The sequence below is a fragment of the Maylandia zebra genome, linkage group LG17, assembly GCF_041146795.1.
Source record: "Maylandia zebra isolate NMK-2024a linkage group LG17, Mzebra_GT3a, whole genome shotgun sequence".
NCBI lineage: Eukaryota > Metazoa > Chordata > Actinopteri > Cichliformes > Cichlidae > Maylandia > Maylandia zebra.
Window position 1 is genome coordinate 39,140,933 of NC_135183.1, and position 16,551 is coordinate 39,157,483.

Genomic DNA, 16,551 nt, shown 5'->3' on the forward strand with positions numbered 1-16,551 from the left:
TGCAGATGACACCCAGCTCTATCTGTCCATGAAGCCAGATAACACACACCAATGAGTTAAACTGCAGGAATGTCTTAAAGACATAAAGACCTGGATGGCCGCTAACTTTCTGCTTCTTAATTCAGATAAAACTGAGGTTATTGTACTCGGCCCTGAAAAGCTTAGAAATATGGTATCTAAGCAGATTCTTACCCTGGATGGCATTACCTTGGCCTCCAGTAACACTGTGAGGAACCTTAGAGTCATTTTTGACCAGGACATGCCCTTCAACGCACATATTAAACAAATATGTAAGACTGCTTTCTTCCATTTGTGCAACATCTCTAAAGTTAGAAATATCCTGTCTCAGAGTGACGCTGAAAAACTAGTTCATGCATTTATTACTTCCAGGCTGGACGACTGTAATTCATTATTATCAGGAAGTCCTAAAAACTCCCTGAAAAGTCTTCAGCTAATCCAAAATGCTGCAGCAAGAGTCCTGACAGGGACTAGAAAGAGAGAGCATATTTCTCCTGTTTTGGCTTCCCTTCATTGGCTTCCTGTTAAATGCAGAATTGAATTCTAAATCCTGCTCCTCACATACAAGCTCTTAAATAATCAGGCCCCATCTTATCTTAATGACCTTGTAGTACCATATCAGCCTATTAGAGCACTTCGCTCTCGCTCTGCAGGCCTACTTGTTGTTCCTAGAGTATTTAAAAGTAGAATGGGAGGCAGAGCCTTCAGTTTTCAGGCCCCTCTTCTGTGGAACCAGCTTCCAGTTTGGATTCAGGAGACAGACACTATCTCTACTTTCAAGATTAGGCTTCAAACTTTCCTTTTTGCTAAAGCATATAGTTAGGGCTGGACCAGGTGACCCTGAATCCTCCCTTAGTTATGCTGCAATAGATGTAGGCTGCCGGGGGATTCCCATGATGCATTGAGTTTTTCCTTTCCAGTCACCTTTCTCACTCACTATGTGTTAACAGACCTCTCTGCATTGAATCATATCTGTTATTAATCTCTGTCTCTCTTCCACAGCATGTCTTTTATCCTGTCTTCCTTCTCTCACCCCAACCGGTCGCAGCAGATGGCCCCGCCCCTCCCTGAGCCTGGTTCTGCCAGAGGTTTCTTCCTGTTAAAAGGGAGTTTTTCCTTCCCACTGTCGCCAAAGTGCTTGCTCATAGGGGGTCATACGATTGTTGGGTTTTTCTCTGAATCTATGAAGCGCCTTGAGGCGACTTTTGTTGTGATTTGGCGCTACATAAATAAAATTGAATTGAATTGAATTGAATTGAATTGAATTGAATTGAATTGAATTGAATTGACTTGAATTGAAAAGGAGATGTAAATTATAACCGTGCATGAGTGGATTTGCCAGTCCTTCCGGTTTCTCGTGGATTGCTGGGTTTTGGTTTCTGTATGTTCTCCCACCTCGCTGTCACCTGCCTCCTTGGACTCCTTACAAGTAGTTACATAGCAACAACAGCCATGGCAACTTACACAGCAGCTCTGTATGATGTAAAAGGACAAAAAAATAAAATAAATTAAAAATAAAATCAAACATAAAAAAATGCTAAGATGGGGAGAATATTATTTGTGTATGACATCTGTTTTCACTGTAACTTAAGAAGATTTGTGCAAAAAACAAACAAACAAAAAAGCAAAATATCTGGATTTAAATGGGGCTTCTGGATAACAGGGACACTTAAATTATAACTGGCTGAGTGGCTTAGTTACATAGCAACAGCAGCCACGGGGCCTTATGATGCTGGAGGATAAATGCTAAGTAGATGGAGAGAGTATTCAGATTCACAAACTAACGTATTTAAGCTCTTTTAGATTACTGTTGTCTTGAAGGATGACTGTATAAATGAGTCTGAATTGAATTTAACTGAACTGAATGTTCTGTGCTTATGACTTCTCATTAACTGGAGGGGTCATCTGAAATGGTAAAATGCCCTGTATTTGTATTAGGGCTGCCACAAACGACTACCGATTAATCAGATCATCATCCATTGGACGTAAAAAGTACAGCTTATTGCACCGGCAGCATCTGCTCTTATATAACTATCATTAGCTTACAGCTTTAAGTGTTTAAGGTCTGTGCTAACTAAAAATAAAGACAAGATGATATTAAAGTTTAATGAAATTTGCAGATTGTTTCGGTGAAGTTTAATAAACTCCTTGCTATCTAAAATATAACAGGACACCGGAGTAAATTCTGGAGCATCTCACACTTCTGATAATCAGCTGTCTGCTTGACTTTATTCAGCTGTGTAAAAACCAGAGGTGGGACCAAGTCATTGTTTTGCAAGTCTCAAGTAAGTCTCAAGTCTTTATCCTCAAGTCTCAAGTCAAGTCTCAAGTAATGTCAGGCAAGTCAGAGTCGAGTCTCAAGTCACTGGTGTAAAAGTCCGAGTCAAGTCACAAGTCTGAAACTTTGAATTTCAAGTCCTTTCGAGTCTTTAAAAAAAACAAACGAAAAAAAGCATGTTGCAGTTATGCTAAATGTAAATATTAGACCATGTAATTTTTAAATCTGTGTTTTTCTCAACACATGACAAAATAGTGAACTTAGAAAATATACACAAATTGTGAAATTGCACCTCTTTAAAATGCAGCTCAATTAAACCTAGCTCCAAGAATAATTTTCACCGACAGTTCTGAGATAAGCTGCATGTTATTCTTGGATGCGGTTGTAGGACCGGCTTTAAAATCGCATGACAAAAATATCATACACATTAAAAAAAAACTGTATCACCAACGTAGCCTGGACAACATTTGCTAGTTAGATGAAGTCAGCTATCTCATCTTAGCATATTTATATGCATATTTATAATCATACGGTTCTTGGAGTGAGCGCATACACTCATGAAGTTTAGTAACTTCAGGTCACTGCAACAAGCCCAGGTACAGTTTACCGACGGATGGGTGCAGGACCTTGAAATGCACCGTGTAGAACGAAAGACCATCGTACGTATCATAAGTTTACCAGTCTCACAAATCGTCTTCATAAATACACATTCCTTAACCGTTTATTAATAGGACCTTTGAGCTCAACGGTAATTAATTAGTAGTGGAAATAATTTCTGGTACCCATCACAGAAATGTAGCAGTGACAATAATATTGGATGCTGTAATCGTACTGGGCAATTAGTGATACAAAAAACCTGTTTTATCCTGTGAATAAAAGTATATATTTTTGTCAATGTACCATAATAACAGAAGCGAAACGCAATATTGTGTCAGGACAATTCACTATTTATGCACAATAAATAAAGGAGCATAGCGCGACAATTTCTGTTCAGCGCCAGACTTGCTTGTAACCTATATCACCAATTATGTTAAGAAAAATGACGCATTAACTACAACAGCAGACTGACCTTCGTGTAAATGCTTGGAGCAGACTAACCTGTGAGCTGGAGTGTTCTGGGACGTTATATTTGATCTTTGAATGGCTGCAATCCAGTCGCCTCTTTGTTACTTCGGAAACATGAACAATTTCTCTTTTATCGACGTAATCCGATAACAACCGATCTCTTTACCCGTCGGCTTCCCGTGGCTGTCATGCGACCGGCTATTGCAGTTAATAATACAACAGCTTCTTGACATGTTTGTGTTTCTTTTTATCGCTGTATAACTGATTTTAATTGAAAGCCTGCGTGCGCTAGTACCGCTTGCCACGAGTTCCCAGAATCCTTTGCGGTTCTACCCGTGAATGACGTCACATTTTCAATCTCTATATAATATGCATGCTAAATTTTATATTTGGGGTAAAATATCAAGTCTTTTCAAGTAAACCGGTTCAAGTCCAATTCAAGTCCCAAGTCATTGGTGTAAAAGTCCAAGTCAAGTCACAAGTCTTAGAACATTTTTTCAAGTCAAGTCTAAAGTCATAAAATTAATGACTCGAGTCTGACTCGAGTCCAAGTCATGTGACTCGAGTCCACACCTCTGGTAAAAACTATAACTTTAATCTCAGCCAAACCGATTTACTCAGGAACAAATAAAACACTGAAAAAAGCCAAACAATAACATTTTAAGTTATCTAAGTGACTCATATATCATGTTTAACCTGAGTAGCGAAAGACGGCGGTGGGTTTGAAAACGATTTGCCGGGAGTCCGGTGTTCTCACGGCTCTAGTTAGCCTAGCCCCCGGCTAGCTATCGAGCTAGTGGGTAACAGACGTCTCCGAAAACGTCGGAGCGCTTTTGAAAATATGCGGTGTCTTGATAAACTGAGCAGATATTTGAGGTTTACACAGCTACATTCTCGCCTGAAAATATGTTAAACGTTTATTTTGTGACCCAGAAAGAATAATAAGAGTAATATTAAAACTAACTAGCTGCCGCCATTGTTGGAAACTGAGCTGGGCCGCGCTATGAATTCTGGGACACAGCTTCTTCTTCTTCGGGGTTTAACGGCAGCTGGCATCCTTGTACATGCAGTGCTGCCATCTTCTGTTTCAGTCCGTTATTACACTCTTAAATCCTGCTACTTATTCCTGCGTCTTTTGGGATCTTACAAAGCTTCAAACAACGTCGACTATTAAATCAGTCGTCGACGATTTTGATAGTCGACTAATCGTGGCAGCCCTAATTTGTATAGTGCTTTACTTTGTCCCTAAGGACCCCAAAGCACTTTACACTACATTCAGTCATCCACACATTCACACAGGTGATGGCAGCTACATTGTAGCCACAGCCACCCTGGGGCGCACTGACAGAGGCGAGGCTGCCGGACACTGGCGCCCCCGGGCCCTCTGACCACCACCAGTAGGTTGCCTACAGGTGGTGGTCAGAGGGCACCGTTGCGGGTGAAGCGTCTTGCCCAAGGACACAACGACCGAGACTGCCCGGGGCTCGAACCGGCAGCCTTCCAATTACAAGACAAACTGCCAACTCTTGAGCCACGATCGCCCCTGTCATTGATATTCAAACCAAGACACTTTCAGAATTTGACCTTTCAAGTTAACCAGTGTAAAATCTAGCTTGCAAAATGCTTGGTGAGAATAGAATAGAATAGAATAGAATAGAATAGAATAGAATAGAATAGCCTTTATTGTCATTGTACAGAGTACAACGAAATTGGAGTGCCACTCCCTTGGTGCAAGTTTCAATAATAAATATAAATGTAAAATATAAAAAGTACAAAAAAACCAATCGTAAGTACTCAAACAATAGTATGTACAATATATACAGGATAGCAGCATTAATATGATGACAGTATGAATAGCAGCATAATATAATGACAGTGACGGTATGGAATAGGTTCAGTTGTTTTTGTGCTTATTTACTACGGTGATAGCTCTGGGAAAGAAGCTATCCCTGAATCTGTTTGTCCTGGTTTTATGTGACCTGTACCGTCGGCCTGACGGTAATAGTTCAAACAGTTGGTTGCTGGGGTGAGAGTGGTCTTTGATGATATTGCCAGCTCTGCTGAGGTACCGAGAGTTTGCAGTGACCTCCAGGCTGGGCAGAGAGCAGCCAGTGATCTTCTGGGCTGTGTTGATGACCCTCTGCAGTACTTTCCTGTCCGCAGCTGAGCACCCTGCATACCATGTTGTTATGCCGTACGTTAGGATGCTCTCTATGGTGGCTCTGTAAAATGTCACCAGCAGCCTCTCCTCCAGGTTGTTCCTCCTGAGCACTCTCAGAAAGTGGAGACGCTGCTGGGCCTTTTTTTTTTTTTTTTACCACCGCCGTGGTATTTGTAGTCCAGGAGAGGTCATCAGAGATCTGCACGCCCAGAAACCTCATGGAGTGTACCCTCTCCACACAGCTCCCGTGAATGTAAAGTGGGGCCGGATCTGCTCTGCCCTTCCTGAAGTCCAAGATAAGTTCTTTAGTTTTCGTGGTGTTCAGTTGGAGGTTGTTAACTGAACACCACTCAGTCAGTCTGTTGACCTCATCTCTGTAGTCCGACTCATCCCCCCTTGAGATGAGTCCAACCACTGTGGTGTCATCCGCGAAAAGTGAGTAAAGAGAGTTATTTAAAAGTGAGGTGAAGGAAGTATTATTAGAAGTGAGTGAAAGAATTCATGGTTTTGTTAAGCAAGGCTGTCTAAGAAATTGACCACATTTAAAGGGAAACTGTGGCTCAGCTAATTTGCTTTCCTGATCAACAAAAGAAGAGAGAGAGAGACAAAGGGGTGTGGCAGAGAGAGAGAGAGAGAAGCAGACAAGATGCAAGAAAAACAAAGAGGAAGCGGTGAGGAAAGGTGGCAAGGAAGAATGGACTGAGTGCTTTCTAAAAGTGTGCCAGTGGGTTTCGGATGAAAAGCCACCCCCCCTCCCCTCTCTCTCTCACACACACGCACGCACGCACGCACGCACACACACACACACACACACACACACACACACACACACACACACACACACACACACACACACAGGCAGGAACACTTCATGCCCTTAAATGTATGTCGACCAACAAGATTTTTATTGTCAATTGTTCAAACATTTATGCTTATATTAACTTTTTATTTTATTTTAGAAAAGCCGCAGGTATTGTTGTCCCCCCCCCCCCCCCCGACACACACCCTTCTTTACGTTTCTTTTTCTTTGTTTTTTTAATTGATTTAAATGTTAATCGGTTTTACTTCACTGGCACCTTTCCCGCCGGACAAACAGGTTTCTCTCCAATTGTCTGGTCTCCCCTTACATAGCAGCAGGGGACAAGTGTTCACTCCCACTAACAGAACAGGGAGCCAACGGTGTTTGTAAGACGATCAGCTATCGATGGATTAAAAACATCCGCGGAGCTCCGGTGGGTTTCTGAGCGCACGCGCAGATATTTCAGCGTGGACGTGGAGTTTCTGGAGCGCGCAGATATGTGGATCTACCTGTGACCCACAAAGAGATGCGCTGTCAGTCGGTCGATACTGGCCGCCATGTGGACAGGGCAACAAAATCCAGATAAATTAGATTACTGGATTGACCGCAACAGATTATAGTTCTCCTACTTCCCCGATGCTTGACGAGAAAACAATCTGAAAAATTAGACGGAATTTGAAGGGAAACAGGGAAAGGTAAGCCTTCTGATTTAATTAGTGTGTTTATCCCATTTTTTTTCTGCGGACTGTAAATATTCAGATTATAAAGTAGTTTAAGGATTTCTGCAGGAGGCAAGACGAAGGTCGCTATGTAAAGGTGAGCTCCGTCATTGAAGACGCACGGGTCATTCGGTGTAAATAACGGAAAGGATTTTTATTTGACGTTACATTCTAGTGTACACTGAAAAGAGAAACCTTCTGGCACTTGCTTCACCTGATGCATCAGACAGTGAGTCTATTCAAAGAGCTTTGATTGTGTTTAGTGAATGGATGGGCCCAGCAGCTTTAAATACCAGGTACAAGACTCCTATTATTATTAGTAGTAGTAGAAGAAGAAGACCACCACCCAAACCATTAGAGATGCATTTTCGTTGTTGTTTTGCTTAAATTATTTCTTAATGGTCACTTTGATGAATTTGTAGTTACAACAAACTGGTTATAAAAATGTATAACTTACTAACATATCACATTTCAAAGCTTCAGTCCACACCTGCTATGTGATTCTAGTTGTGTCAAACATGTCAGCAAATGCAATGGATCTTTAATGGTGCAGCACAACTAATACACTGATTAAATAAACAAGTGTGAGACTATAGCAACAGTGAAGCTAATGCAGTTGTTTTTAATCCGAATTACAGTCTCTACTCGTTTTTCTGCGCATCAGTCCCACTGTGATTGTGTCTAACCTGCATGCAATGTTATATAACAGCCAGTCACAGTCTCCGACCGCAGGGCCCGAGCAGGAACTTTAGCAAGAAGCAAACTCACTAATAGGGACGACTTTAATCAGGTGATATTTAAATGGACGGCACAGCCACAGGGAGGATGTTGTGAATATCTGCCTGTGAACATAAGCTCATCATGGTTCAATCAATAGATAGTAACACCCTGGCTGTACTTTGCATAAAAAATATAGTGTTAGATGAATGTAGGTACTTTCATGTGTGACTTTGTGTTACAATATGTTAAAAAAAAGAGTCCTTCCCACCCTGCATCTATGTGAATGTGTCCTGATTGTGTTAAGACCTTCTTTGTGTTCAGTTCATTTACATCAGGGGTGTCAAATTCGTGGCTCGGGGGCCACTTGCGGCCCACGTCACTTGCGGCCCGTATATTGACGTGAAGAAACATAATGCAATTTGAAGGGACTTCTTATGTTTGGGAGGATTTGTTTGTTGTTGAGTGCGATGCTAAAATAAGTTCTTTAAAAAGCCAAAAATGATTCAATATGAAGGCAACATGAGCAGAGAGCACAAACATGCTGAGGGATCGGCTGTCTGCTGTCACAGACTCATGTGTGCACTTAATACAAACAAAACAATAGCAGAAGTGATGCCACGTGTGAAAGAGAGAACGAGTGTCATTATTTGGTATTTCAATCAAAGGCTTCAGTTAGTTATGAGTTTGCAGTTTTGTCTTGTTATACAATATTTGAAATGTAAATTCTGGTGAGGGGGATGAGGGGGGATCGGACTATGTGACAGGGGGCGTGGTAGATGGATAAATGTTTATCTTTTATGCTTGTAAGCTGGTTCAGGTTATGATCCAGCCTCGCCAGTATTTTATACAAATGGAACAGGAAATAAAATGCGTCACTCCTTCTGCCTGATCAAAATGATGCCTTTTGTTGTGAGATGAATGGGCGACCCTCACTTATGTGAAAATGCCGCTCTCAGCCTCTTCCTGTCAGTACAGGCAGCACCGCACTGTTATTTGGAGAGTGGATGTGCCAGTATAAGCAGAAAGGACTAAAAGGGCCAAGCAGGAATATTGTTTTACGTTGTGCTTATAATCCCCACATGAAAACAGGAGCTGATGTAAAGTTGAGAGAAAAACGCAACAGTATAAAACTGTCTCTGCACAGTGCCATAGTTTCCTGTTTTTATCCAGAGACAGATTGTGCTCTGTGGACTTAAACAGAGAGACTGAGAGTATAATCCTTTCTAGTAGGGAGGAAGGTAGGATAATGCAGCCAGCAGAGACGCTTGCAGACCCTGCATGGCTGCTGTTGCCATAGCAGATAATCAACCAACAACTGATACTGCAGGAGGACCTGTGTAATGTACAGGGACACCTTTTGGGGGCTGTTTAGTTACAAAATTGTTGCAGAAGTTTCAAAAGAAGCAAGGAAGTAGAAAGGTGGTTGTATTGGAATTGAAGAATATGATATACAGTAGAAGAAGAAGAGCGTGCTGTCTATATGAGCTTAATTTACACCAAAGTAACACTGGCTTTTCTTTATTCATGAATTTCCTTCAATAATCACTGAGCAACGCTTCAAAAAAAGCACCTTTAATCACCGATGGGTTGTTGTGTGGTTTTAACCAGTAGTGCTGCTGCGTGTTGCTCCTGCAGAGCGATCACATGGTGGACAGCTTTAACTCAGGGAGCTATTACCATCCGTTCATGTCTATTAATACCACGAAAGGCCGTGCTGAGTAAAGATGGTGATCAGTTACGTCTGACAGAAAGCAGCAAGGCTTTAAGTTGTAAACAGATGCCGGGTTGTAAAGGCACCTGAACTTGTTTATTTCTCTGAATGGTACATTTAAGCTTCCCAGATAGTCAGTTGATGTAGAGAAGTCTTAAATGACATGCAGCATATATTTAGTTGATATTTGCCATTTAACTCTGCTGTTTCTCCAAATGCATGTGCTTGATGCATGTATGCATGTGTACTGTGCCTTCATCTCCTCATATTCATCTTCCTGAGCGAATTTCTAATGACATGAGCAGAGAATCATTTTGCCATAGTTTTGTGTTCTTATTCTGGCTTAACTAGAGAGCTTGCTTGTATGATAAAGGTTCACATTGCTGCCTGTCTGCATCTCTTCAATGACCCTCTTCGCTCGTGTTTCTTATGTGTGTTTTTATGTGACTATATTCCCTGCAGACTGGCAGCCATGCTGACCAGCTTTCTGGAAGGTCTGCTCTGCTGCTTCACCTCAAAGCCGACCAATATTGTGGTTCCTGTAGAAACCTCAGAACCTGCTGATGGCTACGAGTTTGTGGAGGTAAAACCGGGCCGCATTCTGCGAGTTCGGCATATCATCCCCGACAGGCCGGTGGTGGAGGAGCCCACCGGGCTTGGTGGGAGTGTGAGCTGCAAACGAAAAATCACAGTTTACCGTAACGGACAGCTGTTCATTGAGAACTTGGGTGACAGGGCGAGTGCAGAGCTGAAAAGCTGCCAGAATGGAGAGACAGAACCCAACAGCACCATGGAGGTAGAACTGACGGACTGTGGTAATTCGTTGCCGCCCGTCAGCATTCCTGAGGCGAGATCAGACTCTCTCACGGCTGGAAACAACGGCGCATCCGACACAGCAGCAGCAGTGGGTGAGGCTTCTGCTGCTGGACAGACTGACCAATCTCAGCAACCCAGGAAGCGCAGGCGGAAGCCCAAGCGCACTGTGGTGATTGACTGTGAAAGGAAGATATCAGCCTGTAAAGGGACACATCCAGATGTGACGTTGTTCTTCATTCACGGAGTCGGAGGTTCGCTGGATATCTGGGGAAGCCAGCTGGACTTCTTTTCTCGGCTGGGCTACGAAGTGATTGCCCCGGACCTGGCAGGACACGGAGCCAGCTCAGCACCGCAGATTCCTGCAGCGTATACGTTCTATGCGCTGGCTGAGGATATGAGAATCATCTTCAAGAGATACGCTCGGAAGAGGAATATCCTCATAGGACACTCTTACGGGTGAGTCCCAGATCACAGCGTTCAAACAGAACACGGTCCGGAGGTCATCCAGAAGTGTTCAGGAAACCTCAGCGCCTCTTTGTTTCAGTCATTTGTCAGGCAAAGATCTGAGATCTTACTGGAGGTTCTGAAATATAAGAATTTACTCTGCAGTTTCATTAAAATTCAACATATTTAGATTTCATGAAGATAAAACAAGAATTTTACCAAACCAACTTCAAGCACTTTAACAGTCACAGCAGTTATAAAGTGATACACAAAAATGATTAAATACATTAAAAACAATCAAAAGTACAAAAATAACACCAATTAAGCTACAATAAAAACAAATACACTGGTTCAAAGACCACAAGGGATGAATAATTAAAAATGTTCAAAACTAATTCTAAAAATAGTTTTTTTAGACACATCATAATAAGCTATGGAAAATAAAGTTGCCAGTAAACAAAAGGTGTAGCAACATACAGTGGGACATGCTATACAGTAACAAAAGATATGTTAAGAAGAACTGTTAAACTTCTATAATTAGAGCTATAATTAAAACCACAAATGTAAATTATACAGCACAGACATTTAGTATGTGAATAACATATATATTTAATTTCAAAGGGACTTTCTAGTCTAACTAAATAAATGATTCTTTGCCCTCATAAGCATGAAACAATAACTTTGAGTAAAATACAACAGAATAAATGGTAAACAGACTGGTTCTTATAAAGTGCTTTTCTACTCTACTCAGCACTCAGGTAGCTTTATACAACTTGCATGATTCATCCAAGCACTTTTTTCTATGCATATGTGCTTTCTGACTAACATTTACACTGATGGATGCATCAGAGAGCAACTTTAATTCATTTTTATTTAAATAGCACCAAATCACAACAACAGTCGCCTCAAGGTGCTTTATATTGTAAGGTAGATCGTACAATAATAGATACAGAGAAAAACCCAACAATCATATGACCCCCTATGAGCAGCACTTTGGTGACAGTGGGAAGGAAAAACTCCCTTTTAACAGGAAGAAACCTCCAGCAGAACCAGGCTCAGGGAGGGGCGGGGCCATCTGCTGTGATTGGTTGGGGTTGGGGACTAACTTGGGTTTAGAATCTTTCCCAAGGATATTTGGCACCACCCACAAACCGCCAGCCTTCAGTTAGTATGTATGCTCTGCCTCCTGAATAAACCTGTAAACTGAATCTATGCCCATCCAGTGAACTCCTTTTGACCAGATTCTAATAAGTGTGTTTTGCATTGTATGTAACAAAAATTACATGGAAAGTTTACACGTAATCAAATTCCTGTAATTTCCTGCAAACAAATGACTTGAAGTCGGCATTTTGTGCATAAATACTTTTTCGAGTGTAGTGAATATAAATAATGCTAAATTTTATTCTGTCTGTTATTTAGCTGGGTCTTATGCTACACTAACTTCCTTTTACTTCCTGTATAGCCATTAAAATCAGTGTTATTGCTGTTAACTGTGATAATTATTGCTCAGTTTCTTACACACTATATTTAATCCAGACTTTAAAGACGTGCTGACTTGTGAAAATGTGAGCAAGTGAAAAAGTGAGGCACAATATTTGGACTCACACATAAAAAAAGGCCAATTCTGAACAGTAGATTTCAAAGATGACTACCACAGCATGATTACCTGGTTTTTTCAGTCTGTCCTGTAACCGGCCTGTTGTTCTTTTTGTCTAGTGTGTCGTTCTGCACCTTCCTGGCTCATGAATATCCAGAACAAATTCACAAGATGGTGATGATCAACGGCGGCGGTCCCACAGCTCTGGAGCCCAGCCTCTGCTCCATCTTCAACCTGCCCACCTGTGTGCTTCACTGCCTCTCCCCGCTGCTCGCCTGGTGCTTTCTCAAGTAAGACAGCGAAATTGAAAGATCCTCCAAGGAAGGAGGCACGACTCAGTTTGTTTTCTGTTTCTCTAAACAGTTGAAGTTCAGGTTTGTAGCCTCCTAAACATAAACGCAATGAGTCCAGTCAGATGAAATGTGCACACAGTTGGGTATTTTGCAGTGTTATACATTGCTTTTTCAATATTACATCATAGTGCCAATATTTATTTAAGACCAATCGTATTTACACATTTTGCAGAAAGAGTGTGAGTAAGAGAGTTTGACAAAGAAATAAAAGTCGTGCAGACAGTAAAACTGTCTGTAGTAGCAAATCCTGTTTATTGTATGTGTAATATCATGTATGTAGGATAATTCTTCTTATGTTTAATCTGCTGTTAAATTAATGTTTAAAATAATAATTTTTTCTTTGGTATAAATGTCGTCTACTCTGCAGGGCGGGCTTTGCTCGGCAGGGCGCCAGGGAGAAGCAGTTGCTGAAAGAGAACAATGCCTTCAATGTGTCGTCTTTTGTGTTGCGTGCCATGATGAGCGGGCAGTACTGGCCTGAGGGGGACGAGGTCTACCACGCTGAGCTGACAGTGCCCGTCCTGCTGGTGCATGGCATGCATGACAAATTTGTCCCTGTTGAAGAGGACCAACGAATGGCAGAAGTAAGTGGGGGGTCTCACACTTCCTAATGAAGCTATTATTATTATAAATAACAGATTGTGGACTGAAAACATCATTCTGTGGTGAAAAGGATAAGAAATGTGTCCCAGTTTGGAAAGAAGAAAATCCAGTTAAAAAACTTCATTAAAACAGACGTTCAGCTTTATTTATACAGCAACAAAGCACAACAACAGGTGCCTCAATGTGCTTTATATTGTAAGGTAGCGAAAACCACAACAATCAGAAGATCCCCAATGAGCAAGTGCTATGGTGACAGTAGGAAGGAAAAACTCCTTTTTAACAGGAAGAAACCTCAGAACCAGCTCAGGGAGGGGCGGGGCCATCTGCTGCAACCAGCTGGGGTGATTGGAGGAAGACGGGACAAAGACGTGGAAGAGCGTCATAATTTCAAAGCTATGTAATATAAGATAAGAATCATCACCTTGCTTTGTGTTTCAAGTTGAACTCTCTGGTGAACATTTGATAATCTTTCAGCCTGGTTCTTCTCTCTGATGAAAATAGCTGCTCTGCACGCAGCGATGAAATTAGCTTAGGAAACAGATCGTTCCCTCAGGGGTCGGTAATCAAAGCAAAGATAGAAATATAATTCTCAGGTGGCCAGAAAAACAACTGAATCAGTGCTTTGCTAAACGAGCAGCAGTTTGCAAACAAATTCACCGTAACAAGCTGAAATATGAAATCAGGTCAGTTTACAGCATCCAGTGAATGTTTAAAAAAATCAGCTGCTTTAACAAATTCTCAGGTAAACAGCAGCTAAAACGATGATGCAGCGGCTGAACTTTAGTGGCTGATTCATGAGAAGAGACACAGAAATTCATGTAAATGCCAAATCGTGTCCTTCTGTCAACTTACACACATAATGTGCTTGTTTTCCGCCCACTAAAAAGGACCAAAAGGTTTTGTTTGGATTCACACTTTGACTCTGATTCATTCATTTGAACTGTAGTTTGTTATTTGCAGAAATATTTGACAATATCATTCAGAAAGTGTTGAGCTGGTGATGAGTCTAACCTTTATTCTTATCCTTATTTTTATCAGATACTTCTAATGGCGTTCCTGAAGGTCTTGGAGGACGGCAGTCACATGGTCATGATGGAGTGTCCGGATCCTGTTAATACGCTCCTGCACGAGTTCTTCCTCTGGGAACCGCTGACCCTCCCAGCGCCAAAGAAAGAGTCCAAAACCCGTCCAGAGACCGCTAAAGCTCGAACTGATAACACTCAGGCGATAGCTGAGCCCAGCAAGGCCCGGCCTGCGACTGCTAAACCAGCCCAATGAAGCGGCAGCAGGTTCACATCAGAGCTGAAACACTGGTTGTTACGGTGAATCGTGGTCGGCCAGTCGGTGCATCACAAGCATCCCAGTGCATCTGGTGCAAGCTGTTAAACCTGATGGTGAGCCAGTTAACTGGTCCTGCTGGAGGCGGGACACTCTGCAGAGGTCACTGATTCCAAATAAACTCCAACCACGTAACACACAGCAGCGAGGACGCGTTTGTGCCTTGAACTGATGCGTTACAGTGACGGTACCTGGATCGGGGAAGCACAAATGGAAACAGCCACGAAGGCAACGATGAAAACAGCTGCCAAGTGGGAAAGATGATAAACTGGGACAAGAACATGTGGCTCCTGGTTGAGCACAAGCTGTAATTAACAGCTGAGACTCAACCTTATGAAGTGTAGCTGGATAGTCAGTCATTGTTTTTATTCCTCATAAGTATTGCAAACCTTACCTGTTGTAAAGGTAAGCATGTGAAAATAACACAATGCCATACGCAAAATAACTAATTGAGAAGATGTTTTTTGATGAAAAACAAAACCTCCGTCCATTGGCCTTTTTCTTCTCTCTTCTCTTCTTCTCACTGATGCATGAAGCTCAGTGTAGCTATGAAAGCAGCTGCTTCTGGTATTTAATAGAAATGCATTAATGGGGGTTTGGGGGGGGGGATCCAGAAAGAAGTGAAAGTAAGTTTGCTGCTTCTGAGACATCAAGAAAATGATGTTCAATCGAGTGTGCACGGCTAAACTTAGCAATGACTGCAGGTCATCACTGAGTCCTACATTTACAGGAACAGCACGATCGCATGTATGCAGCGAGGTGTAACTGCAGCAGGAAACGAAGCATGTCGAGCACTGCAACAGAGAACATGTCCAAGCTGAACACCACAAAGTATTTGCAGACACTATTGATTGTGTAGTGCTGCTACGTGTCGGTGCTGTAGCACCTCTGAGATTTCATTCCTCACTAAAACTGACTGAGAGTCGCTGACAAACAGCTTCTACGTGTCCTTTATTACACTGTGTTGTGTTATTGTGTCTGCTGAATGCACACAAAAGAGTTTAGCTTGGAAACATGTTACTGTCCAGTGCACCGACTGTAACGTTTGAGTCCTTCGTAGTTTAACGTGGACGTCTGTGACGCCACAGCGTAAACAATCAACACTACGAAGCTGTTAAATCCTCTGTGACTGTAAAGGTTTAGTTCGTTAGAGGATTTAAATTCTGGCATTTGCTGTGTTCACAAACCCTCACAGGGCCTCAGTCAGCTGTACAGGGCACAGATCTCACCCTTTTCTTTCTTTTCAAACATATTTGATTTTTTAAATTCGTAGGACAGACTTTTTATACTTTTGACTTCAGGTTAGGATGAATGTTTCTGAGATTCAAAGCAAGAAATGTTGCTTTTGATTCAAATAGAAGGAAACTGTCTGCTTTGTGTCTTGTGTGTCTTAAATTTTGTAACTGTTGGCCTTTGTCAAAGAAAAACATGATAAATTATTTACATGATCACAGTAAATGTGAATTTTCAAAAAAATAAAAGATAAATCTTCTGTTTTTTCTACATTTGGAGCAGCTGCCATTTTAATTTTCTTAAAATCAGAAACAACCTTCTTTACAGTTATATTGTTGCACACAAACAAACAGAAGCTGTCCAACCACAGCGAATTAGCACTGGGAGTCACAACGTCCCCCCCACACGTGCTCGAGGATTAAAGTGCTGACATCTGTGCGAGTATTCACAAAGCTTCCAAAGGTACAAACAATAATCGAAACTGTAAAATCTTGATATTTCTCACATGGTCCCGTCAAAGTTGAGACTAAATCTCGATAAAACAAAAGTAAAGACATAAAAACTGCTTCTAAGGTGAGACTGAAAGAAGGACTTAAGAGAATTTTAAGCAGAGAGGAAACAGAATATTCATAGTTCATATTATTCACTTAAATCATATTTATCCATTTAAGCAAAGGAAGATCCAAAGCACAGGTT

General features: G+C 41.7%; 1 protein-coding gene across 1 annotated transcript; it reads left to right on the forward strand.

The window, feature by feature from the left end:
- The first annotated feature begins 6,794 nt into the window (after positions 1-6,794).
- Positions 6,795-16,125, forward strand: abhd8b (abhydrolase domain containing 8b). Its single transcript, XM_004553774.3, has 5 exons — positions 6,795-7,016; positions 9,934-10,743; positions 12,448-12,618; positions 13,049-13,265; positions 14,323-16,125. The coding sequence occupies exons 2-5, from the start codon at positions 9,944-9,946 to the stop codon at positions 14,560-14,562; spliced, it is 1,428 nt and encodes a 475-aa protein (XP_004553831.3). The 5' UTR covers positions 6,795-7,016; positions 9,934-9,943; the 3' UTR covers positions 14,563-16,125.
- The last annotated feature ends 426 nt before the right edge of the window (positions 16,126-16,551 follow it).

Excerpts from the sequence above, each read along its gene's own strand:
- abhd8b (XM_004553774.3), top strand. The coding sequence starts at position 9,944 with ATGCTGACCAGCTTTCTGGAAGGTCTGCTCTGCTGCTTCACCTCAAAG. Across the intron at positions 10,744-12,447 it reads CTCATAGGACACTCTTACGG|TGTGTCGTTCTGCACCTTCC; the intron begins GTGAGTCCCAGA and ends CTTTTTGTCTAG. Across the intron at positions 13,266-14,322 it reads AGGACCAACGAATGGCAGAA|ATACTTCTAATGGCGTTCCT; the intron begins GTAAGTGGGGGG and ends TATTTTTATCAG.